Source organism: Pteropus vampyrus, unplaced genomic scaffold, assembly GCF_000151845.1.
Source record: "Pteropus vampyrus isolate Shadow unplaced genomic scaffold, Pvam_2.0 Scaffold157, whole genome shotgun sequence".
NCBI classification, from domain to species: domain Eukaryota; kingdom Metazoa; phylum Chordata; class Mammalia; order Chiroptera; family Pteropodidae; genus Pteropus; species Pteropus vampyrus.
This window is the reverse complement of record NW_011888938.1, coordinates 1,077,176-1,087,790: the sequence shown is the minus strand read 5'-3', so window position 1 is coordinate 1,087,790 and position 10,615 is coordinate 1,077,176. Positions and strand designations below refer to the sequence as shown.

Sequence of the window (10,615 nt, the reverse complement as noted above, 5' to 3'; positions counted from 1 at the left end):
GGCCGTGGTACCACCTGGGTCTGAATGCAGCTCTTAACCTTCCTCGCCACCAATGGTGGCCAGACTCTGGGGGGACGGGGCAGTCAGAACAGCCCTGACCCCGAGGCCACCGAGGAGCCGGCAGGAGCTCCCGGGCAGCGGAGGGAGGTGTGCACCCCAGCTGCTGGCCCGCGGCCTCGGTCTTTCACCTGACCACCCGATGTCCCCAGACCGACCCGGACAAGGCATTCCTACAGCCTTGTCTGAAACACAAAACCTGGGGTGGGGGTGGGGCTCTGGAGAGAGGCCTGGGCATCGGGGAGCCATTCTGCCAGCTTCTCTGGGGCCAGCACCCCTGCTGTCCAGCAGGACGGTCACACCAGCACCACAAACCTGTCACCGACCTCAGCCTCGGAGCCGAACGCGGCGTGGCATCGGTTGGCACTGGGGACAAGGAGATGGAGCCCACACCTGGCATTCTCCCCCTGCTCCCGGGACACCCCCTTGACTTTGGGCAGCGGGGACCTTGGTGCGGCCAGCTGTGGGCTGGCTCTAACGAAGCTGCAGCGCGGGATGCAGGCTTCAGTGGAGGTCCCTGAGGTCACCCCCATTCTGTATCGATCTCTAGCCCCTTTCCCTCTGGCTTCTCCCCCAGTTCACACCAGCCAACTGCTCCTTAGCCCCCAACCCTGCCCCCCAGGCTTGCGCACAGGCCCACTGTGCACCTGGCTGTCCACGCACAGCCACCGAGGCACCTGGGTACAGCAAATGCCAGAAGACAGAATCCAGCCAGCTGCGCCCAAGCCAGGGTGGGTCCAACAAGGGAGGGGCCTGCATGTCACACCCTGGGGTCACCGGGGATCCTAGGCCAGTGGGCATGGGCTGAGGGCTGTCTGGAGGCTTTTCCCTTTGGGGAAAGGTTCTTGGGCTGGCCTTGACCCTCTGCCCTGCATGGCCTCACCCAAGTTCTGGGGCTGGACACAGCCGTGGAGCGTGAGGAACGGGCTCCAGCGCAGAGTAAAACTCAACTGACGCGGTCCTCGGGGATAAGGGACCCATCTGTCCCGCCTTGCCACCCGTGCGAACCCACGGCCATCTCAAGGTCAGACGCCGAACGAAATGATGCGAGCAGTGCCGGGCGGTGCCCGTGCCAGCAGGACCTCCGAGGGGTCCCGCGCTGCCCCCGGCGGAGGCCGGGTCCCTGTCCTCCTGGGAGGAGGGGGGCAGAGAGGGTGGTGAGCGCCAAGGCCATGCGGCCCACGCGGTGGCCGGCAGGCAATTCCACAGCCCATACCGCTGACCACGGCGCCATCTGGCCGGCGTGCTGGACCCGGGCAGCGTGGGGTGACCGGCTCGGAACGCGTCTCCCTGTGGGCTGGAGGCCAGGCCTTGAGCAACCCGGAGCCGCTCGGCTGGCTCCAGCCCCCGCCACCACCGCTGCCCTGGACACCTGTGCTGCGCCGGGCCGGGCCCTGGACCGCCTGAGCCCCCGCCACACGTGGTCACCAGGACACGGAGCCCTGCCTGGCCTCCCCCAGCAGGCTCTCAATCAGCCGGGGCCGAGGCCTCCGTCATTCTGACCACTGAAAGTGCGGGGTGGGAACCCTGCCCCACGAGGCCACCCTCCAGGAGGACCAGCCTGGCTGACAATGTGCAGGGACCTCTGGGTTGACTCAGAGGTCCGGAGGGAGTCACCTCACCAGAGCTTTCTGTGCAAGGAGGAAAAGACGGGGCCGCGAGGGGCGGAAGTGTGGCCGGGCCCCCCCCATCCCCGCTGCCGTCCCCGCCACCCAGCCTTACTTAGCTCAGCATCTCTTACTGAAAAGCCGTCAGAGAAAAACACACTCAAAAGCCTGGCTTCTCTCCTAAACCTGTCACTTCCAGTAACTGTGGTCCCCGCTCACCAACAACCGAAACCGAGAGGAAGTGGTGGGAGGCAGGTCCCCAAGGCCCAGGGCCCGGTCCCCGCCGCTCAGGCACGGACAGATCTTTCCAGAGGCCGCCCACCTGCTCTCACATGCATCCCCGGGGCCTGGGAGAGCACAGCCAGGGGCGTGTCTGCCGCGTGAACGGGCATAGTGGCCCCCCGGGGCCTGGCTCGGTAACTCGGCCTGTGCAGCAAAGGGGCTCTGGCGGTCCTAGCTGGGTGGGTGCCCCAGCTGTGGCCCCGGGGCAGACCTGTGGCTCAGCTGTGGCTCATGCTGGGCCACGATCGGGTGAAGAAGGCAGGGGGCTGGGAGCCAAGCTGCTGCCTGTCCCCAGCCGAGCGCCCGAGTGTCACCTCTGCACAAAGGCTGCAGTCGAGTTTCTTCCCAGCCTCCCACTGGCCACCCCCCAGGCTGGGGCGGGTGGGTGCGTCTCCGATGTTCTGGGGCCCCCTCTCAAACCCCGGCCCCTCTCCTGGGTCCCACCGAGATGCACATGACGGTGCGGGCCGGCCTGCCGCCGGCCTCGGCTCGGCTGGGGGAGGCTGGCCTGTGCGCTACCTGTGGGGGAAAAGTTTGTTCAGCAAATCAACAGTGTCAACAGAGTGACAAGGGGACCGTTTACACAGCTTAAAAGAACAACCCATTCAAGCACTTCAGAGGCACGCAACAGACACCCAGCCGGGGACAAGTTCTCTCCTCCGCTCGCTCCCTAGAGCGAGGCCAGTGTGTGGCTTGCTCGGACCTGACCACGGGGGTCACCACCCGGCCACTTCTTGGGTGAGAACTTTAATGACCAGCCTGGGATTCAGCCGACTGCCCACCAGTGAGAGCGGCTGCCACCCCGTGCCCCCGTCCCCGAGCGGCCCTGTGCGGGCAGGGCCGGGCGAGTCGGCGAGCGTCCTGGGGTGAGGGGCCCCACCTTGGGGGTGAGCTCTGTGGCTGGAGGGTCGGGTGGCATTGGAGCCTTGCCGGGTGCTCAGCCACCTGGCGTTTACTGCACACGGCCCCCCTGGCAGCCGTGCCTCAGTGACCCTGGCTGGGCGTCAGAGGCCAGGCCTCCCTTGTGTACCCCACCAAGGCCCACCTGAAAGCAGGACCCCGGTTACTCCCCTCCAGGAAGCTCTGAGCCCCAGAGGGCTGGTCCACTGCTCAGGTGGGGGGCCGTCACACTCCAGAGACAGCGCCCAGCCCCTCTGCCCGGAACCCACGGCACGACAAATGGCTGGGAGGTGTGAGCTGCGGAGAAGCGGGGCTGCCTGGCAGGAGAGGCCTGGCCACGTGGAGGTGCCCACAGGCCCCGTGATGGGCACACACTCAAAGGGGCGGCTTCGCAGCGGGGCAGAAACCTAACGACTTCACTCTGAAGTGTCAGCAACACGGCGTCCATACCCCTGCCCCGCGCACGGGGGACGTGGACGAGGTTTGGGGAACCCCGCTTCCCGGAATGCTTCCATCCCAGGGGCAGGGGGTATGGGGCGGGAGGAAGCCCACAGCAAGAAGGGGCTTCTGGACCCAGAATTGCACGGGTCTCACAGACGCACAGAAAGCAACCTGTGAGGGGCCCCTCTGACCCCCACCAGTGGGGACGAGCAGGTGTCCAGATGCTAACATTTACTCGTCACCCCAATGGAAGGGTCCTCAGGCCGTGCTGGCGCCCCGCAGGAGACGTGGGGCCTCCCTGGACCCGAGGGCAGCCTGGAGGAGACCCCTGCATCTGAGAACCCCAGATCCCAGCCCTGCCCGGGTCACGCCTGCAGGCTGGCGTGCGGCCCTGAGCAGGCCAGGCCATCCTAACTAAGTCACCTGGTGACGTACCAGGCCCCACTCGAGGGGGCTTCGTGTCTGCCAGGTGGGCGGCCACACAGGCCCAGAAACGAGCACGGATTCTTCCAGAAAGCCTTCCAGACATCTGCCGCCCCCACCCCTCTCCCTCCGGACTTCTGTCCAAGACCATCCAAGGCCTTGGAAGCTGGGATGCATCCCTGGCCGCTCCCTGCCAGCCTCAGGCAGGTGAGGCCCCGTGCTCCAGAGCAGTGACACACAGGACGGCGTGGGTGGACCCTGGAAACGTGTCGAGGGCCAGAAGCCAGACACGACGGCCACAGGTTGGATGAGCCCGATCACGGGAAACGTCCAGATGGGCAAATCCAGAGGCGCAAAGCAGAGTAGGGCTTGCCAGGGGCTGGGGCGACGGGAGAGCGGGGTGCCTGCTTAAGGGGTCCGAGGGTTCTGTCTGGGGCGATGAAAAATTCTGGAACTAGATGATGGTGATGGTTGCGCAACCCTGTGAACGTACTCGACGCCACGGAAGTGTGCAAAACCTGTGTGATTCACCTGTAACATACCTGCTCGTGTACCCGTTCCTCCCAAACCTGGCCGTCGGCTGCTTTATGCTCCCAGAGAGCAGGGCGGGGGGCGAGGCCTGTGGAGGTGCCAGCGGGCGCCCGCGGGAGGAAGGGCATTCCTCTGCCCGCCCCTCCCCCACGGCGCCCGTCAACCACGGCCCCCTCCCCGGCAGGTGCGTCCCTGTCCGTGAACGGCAGAGCCCAGAGCAGGCCCCAGACCAGCAGAACCTGCCTTGCCACATGGCCAGGGCTGCCCGCCCCTCCCCCCGTGCCTGCGCCCCCACCACACTGCCGCCCATCACCAGAACCCATTCTAAGGCCCTGCCAGGAAGGGGCTGCAAGAGCGCCCCAGGGGCCACCTAACCCGGCCCCCTCATGGATGGAGGGGGAAGCCGAGGCCCAGGGAGGACATGCCTATTTGAGGGGGGCCACAGCAAACCAGAGCCAGGGGCATGGGGTGGGGCCCACTCGCCCGACCAGGGACAGCCAAGCCCAGCCTCCCCCAACTTCCAGGACCATCAAACACACCCTGATGCACAGTCATAATGCCCCGAAGCCAGCCGCTCGTTAAAGCCTCTGGGAAGCCTCTGGAAAGTTCTGGAAATGCCTGCACACTAAGGTAAAAGCTGATGCAAGCCAGCCTCAGATCCCCACCCCCGTGCTCAGCCTCAGTTTTTCTCACCTGTAAACTGGGCATTAAAAATAAAAAGGGGCAGAGCTAGCCACCACCTGGGAGGGTGGGCGCCGGCTGAATAACACGTCTGTCAGGGTTTTACGATGCCGGATAAAAGCAGCTGTCTGTGCGTGAAGTTATAATAGTTCCATTATTGAGGAAAGCAATCTAGACGCTCAATCAACTCTGCAAAGCCACATCCTTTCACTATTTATAGCCGAGACATGAAACAGGAAAGGTGTCCTCCACACCCCAGGAGGGCGTGACCCCTCGGCCCCGCCTGGCCGTGCCCGGTGGACCTCATCTGCCAGAGATGGCCACTGCCACCCATCAAAGGCGCAGGAAGGAGCCTGGCTCCCACGGGGCCGCCAGGCTTCGACCTGGCACTCCCTGCAGACCCCTCCCCCGCCACCCCAGCCTCGGGGACCCAGCTCAGCCATCCTGTTGAAGGACAGCTCCTTGGTCACTGTCTGCCCTGCCCCCAGCCTCTTCCTGCTGAGGGCTATTTCCTTTCTCTTTCTGAAAAATGTTGTCATGTTTTCAATGTGAAAAAAAGAGGCTGGCTGCGGCCCCTCCGGGCCTGGCCCCTCGGGGAAGGTGTGCTCCCTGCCGCCTCCCCACGGTGGAAGTGGGCAGGTGAGAGTTCACGTGTGTTTTCCTAACCCTGTGGCCTCGAAGCCCAGGCACCACACAAACAGAGGAAGTCCTATGGGGACCTTTTCTCATTCTCAGCCCCGCCCGAGACTTGCAGGTGACTCAGTGGAAACAGCCAGACCAGGTGACAGAAGACGCATAACGTTCCGTTCCGTCCGCCTGTCCCAAGTCAGGTGGCTGGCCTAGTCACTTCCCGCCTAAACCCCCGAACCTCTTTTAAAGGGAAGTTGTAGTCTCAGCCCTGCTTCCTTAAAGAGTGGCCAGGCAGGGCCCGCCCGGGGCAGTGTGTCAGGATGGTGGCGCTCGGGGACACGCGAGAGCAAGAGGCAGGGCCAGGCCCGCTCAGCTGCCCAGCCGGCCAGCGGCCTCTCGGTGCTCAGCAGGCTACCCCCGCCCGATCCCCGGATCACAGAGCCACAGGGCTGCCGCGCCCACCGGGCACGTCACACACACACACACACACACACACACGCACACACACACACACACACACACACACGTGCTGCCACCTCTCCGAGGGTAGGGGCTGTCTGACCTGAGCCCGCAGGGCCAAGGCCTAGAGCAGAAGCCAGCACCCAGCAGGCGCCCAGAGTCTGCGGAAGGAAGCGGAGCAGCTGCTGCTCGGAGCCGCCAGGGCGGACGAAATCCCAGGCCGGGGCCGCCCCTCCCCAGGTAGCACCGGGCACACCGGGCGGCACGTCCTGGGTTCTCTGAATTAACTCGTCAGCCAATTAAATGTCAAGAATGGGGATCCCGAAACCAGCGCCGTCAGCTCAGAAGGCGGGAGGAAGCGGACTCGCCCAGGGCCCACCGCACGGAACCTCTTACGCAACCCTCACAGACCACCGAGGTCAGCCCTGGGTCAGGCGCATGTCACAGCCGGGGGGTCGGCCTTTCTCGCAGGCTCGGGGAGTATCTCGGTCCTCCGGGAACTGGGCGGCCCCACAGCCTTTTGGACTGAGAACGCATACTCACCCTAAGGACGACAGTCCCGACTGGAACCTCCCCTCCCCAATCAGGAAAAAAGAGGGGAGCCCACTTCAGCATCCTGTTTCAACCCTGAGGGGAGCAGCTGAGAGGCTGGAGAGAGGCAGAGGGCCGCAGTGACCCTCGCGGCCTGCCCGCAGGCTACCGGCCTCCCACCGCAGCCCCGGTGGCCACGGCACACGACAGTCGTCCAGAGACAGCACTCTGCACACAGGGGCGTGCGGGAGGCTTTCCTCCCGGCCGGCCAAGGCCTCCAGGACTTCCCAAGGCGGCGGCCGCGCCAGCAGAAGCCTTCCCCAGCGCTGACTAGCGACTCCTGCGGAAGGTTCTGTCTCTCGGGGGTGGAAACATGATTCGCCAGGCACCGACGTGCCCGGCACCGTGACACTGCCGCCCCACCCCCTACCCATGGGGGAGCCGGCAAACCAGCACAGACTCCAAGGACTTTCAGAGAGTCCCGCTGGGGGATGCAGAGCTGGGGTCCGCACCCCGGTCAGTGGGGCCCTGGAGGCCTGCACACGAGCGCCTTCGGGAAAGAAGGGGGCTCCCCGCTCAGCCAGCAGCAGGGCCTCCCACACTAGCAGACTGCCCTGGGCCTCCAGGGAACGGGGTGCACAGGCCCGGAAGTGCAGGGAGCGGAGTCCTGGCTGGAGCCACGCCTGAATCTGGGCCTGTGCCCCCCCACGCCCCGGCCTGGCTGGGGGACTGTCCCTACGCTGGTCCCTTGCCACCAACGCGGTGCTGCCCAGAGGCAGGGCCTCTGAGGATGCGCTTCTGCTCATCTTCCGAGGACCTTGGGGTGTGCACAATGGGGTCTCTGTGGGCTGAGCTCGGCTGAGCGCCAGGCCAGGCTGAGGCAGGCTACCCGCCAAGGAGGGGGAGTGCCAGACCCCCTAGAGGAAACAAGGCCCGAACCCGGATCAGTGGCCTGGCTTGGCTGGCAGGGCTCCCAAGGAGCCCAGGCTTGGGGGTGTGCGAGCACGTCACTCTGTCACTCTGTCCCCCTTGAGGCGTCTCACCCCGGTGTTAGGGAGGGGCTGTAGCAACCTACCACCCAAGGCACCCCCTTTCCGGCCCAGGAGGCATGCGGCTCAGGTTCCGGGCCTGGGAGACCCCTGTGTCCTCTGGGCCAGCCAGCCCCTACTCCCTGAGGCACGGCGAAGAGGCTGCTCCCAGCACAGCACGCCCTCCTGCCTTCCCAAAACCCTCTGCAGAAGTCTGGAGCCTCTCACCCCCACTCGCAGGAGCGGGCGGGGAGGGAGCTATGCATTCTGGGAAGCCACGCATAATTAATCACACAGCATTAATCCGCCTCCCCCAACAATAGCCCCTGCACTTCCACTGAATCCCAGCTGTCGGTCTCTGAATGAAAGGAAACAAGATTTAGGGCATCGAGCGTCGGTGAGGCTTCTGCAGGAGGAGAAAAAGGCCCCCAAAAAAGCAAAAAAAAAAAAAAAAAGTGTGCATTCATTAGTGTCTGACAAAGACACAATCCGCTTTGTCCATTAAACTGCTCACAGACCTGCTTAATTGGCTGCAGTGTGGGCAGGGTGGGGGCAGGGGAGGAGGGGGCTGCCTGTCCACTGGCTAGGGTTGTCAAGGGAATGGGCCCTCCGTGCCTGGCATGAGGGCTAGCCGGCGGAGCTGGGGGCCACTTCTTCCTCCGGCGGGAGCAGGGGGCCCTCTCTCCAGCCTGCAGGCACCTCCTCATTTATTCTCATCAGGGCCGAACTCAAGTTGAAGGGCATGGGCCACAGCAGAAACACTTGCCCGAGGCTGGCTGGGATTTCCAGGCGGGCAGACCGCAGATGTGCGTCCCCTTAGCATGCGCCCATTTCACAGCCGAGGACCCAAGGCTCAGGAGGGCAGAGGGCCAGATGGTTAGGGGGTCAGCGTTGCAGATACCAGCACAGAAACCAAACTTCCAGCAGGTTCCACCCCACCCCACCCCACCCCACCCCATCCCACTCCAGGCAACCAGAGAAGACCGGTGGGGCCAATAAGACGGGTTCCAACTTTTCTTCCCCAGCCTCACCTGAGGCAAGAGGAGGAGCGAGCTGGCCGAGGCAGAGGGCTGAGAAGGGTGGGCTTGGTTCTGAGACAGTCCGTTTTCACGGAGGCATCGCCTGCCTGGAGGAGGTGCTCCCCAGCTGGCAGGGTGGTGGCGGCTGGGCCTCTCCATAAAAGGCCCACAGTCTCCCTGGCAGGCCGATTGTTTCTCAGGGACTTTAGGAAGAAATGGGGTACCGGGGATTCCCATTCAGCACCCCAGGAGCCTGAGGTGGTCCACAAAGGAGCACTCCTGCTTGCAGAAGCCAGACCAGCTCCACACGCAGCATAATTGCTGGTGATTAAGTAATTGCCAGACTTTGTCCAATAAAAGTAGCACGTGACCGCACCCAGCCTTCTGGGCCATCTCCAGAAGACAATGGCCCAGTGTTCTGTCCCTCCTGGCCCCCGCTGCAGAAGGCAGGGGCTCTGCTCCCGACAAAAGCAACAGGTCCCGCAGGGGGCTACTCACAGGCAGGCCTCTGAGCCGTTGAGGAACACTTCACACTTCCCGCCATTCAAGCAGGTCTCGCTGGGCTGGGAACACCGCAGGCCTGGGGAGGGGCGAGAGGAGAGGTCAGCCTCCGAGGCACCGGAACCCTTGACAGCCCCGAGGGACATCGCCCGCCCCTCACCTGGGAGGCTCTGCAGAGTCAGGGGGATGCTGGGGGCAGGGGCCCTCAGGAAGCCCCGAATGAACCCCAAGGAGCGTCAACATTCCGCCCAGAGTTCTGTAGTCGGAAATGGGGGTGGGGACAGATTGGCTGGGTGGCAGGTGCACAGGTCACACTCAGAGTGGGGAGTGGTGGCCTGAAATACCACCTGGACAGCGGCGGAGGAAAGCTGCCCCACAGAGCAGCCCATGCAGCGGCGAGGACCGTCCTGCTGTTCAGACACTTCCTGCGAGGGGGCAGTGCTGGGGGGGGACACCAGCTCCCCGCTCGTGGGAAAATGCGACAGCTGCAAGGCCAGCCGCCCGGCGGCCAACAAAGCCCTGGCCGGTGGAGGAATCAGAGCAGCCCATTGTGGAGCCAGGGCCGCCTCCTGGCGCACCGGGACTGCACGCTGGGGACCTGGCCCCGCCCCCGCCGACACCCAATACCTGCTCCCTCAGGCATCTTCGGGGCTGCCCCCCCCAGGCACCCAGGGGAGGAGGATGAAGATGCCGCATTTGGAAGGAATTTGACCCCATTCCCGAGAAGAGATTAATTAATCAAGCCCCTCCCTCTCCATCTTACCAGGGCCGTGTAAACTAAGCCCCACACCGGACGCTGGGGCGGGGCATGACATGGAACCCTAGCTTCTGGAAGCCGGGAGCTAATTCTCCCCTCCGACTTTTGTGGGAGTTGAGTTAATGACCACTCGATTGCTCGGACACCCCTTCCGCGTGAAGAGAGGACTAAGCGCCCCCTCCCCACGTCCCGCTCTTGGCCCGGGCAAGATTTCCGAACTTGAACTCGGCAAAGTGAAAGTCCCACCAATCGCAGCTGAGTCTTCCGCACTCCCGACTCCCCCCGCCCCAAAACTGTCTGTGAGCGGGATAGGGGGCAGCGATCCCGCGCGGGGAGGAGCCACTGAGGGCGGGATGCCCAGGAACCCCGGGACCCTTGGGTCCTGGGTCCGAGCTCCCTGACCCAGCCCTGCGCGAACTCTCCAAACGGGGTCGGTAGGCCGGGCCCGCCTCGCGCCCCGCAGCCCACCACGCCCCGCACCCGGCCCGGCCCGCGCGACTCCGCGAACGCGGCGCCCCGGACCCCACACTCCGCGTCCCAACATCCGCCCCTGCCGCGGGCCAGAGACGAAGAAAAGATAAATGGCCCCCAAAGTAACAGGAAACCCAAACCGACTCGATTCAAATCGAAAAGTAGTAGGCAGTTCGCCCGCCCCGGCGGCGAGCCCCACGCGCAGCTAGTGATGGGCGAGCCTAGGGTTTGGACTGGGGTGGGGGGGGCAGCGTCCCACGCCGAGCTTCAAACCCAACTTCAAACCCGGTTCCAGGA

At 64.5% G+C, this 10,615-nt stretch overlaps 1 protein-coding gene across 1 annotated transcript in view; it reads right to left on the bottom strand.

Moving 5' to 3' along the window:
- The window catches only part of NOTCH1 (notch 1), a 45,459-nt gene extending 36,208 nt beyond the window's left edge, over nt 1–9,251 (bottom strand). Inside the window, exon 1 of the mRNA XM_023536461.1 lies at nt 9,088–9,251. Coding sequence (XP_023392229.1) covers nt 9,088–9,236 — 149 coding nt within the window. The 5' untranslated portion in view covers nt 9,237–9,251. The remainder of the gene's footprint in view (nt 1–9,087) is intronic.
- Between the last annotated feature and the right edge of the window lie 1,364 nt (nt 9,252–10,615).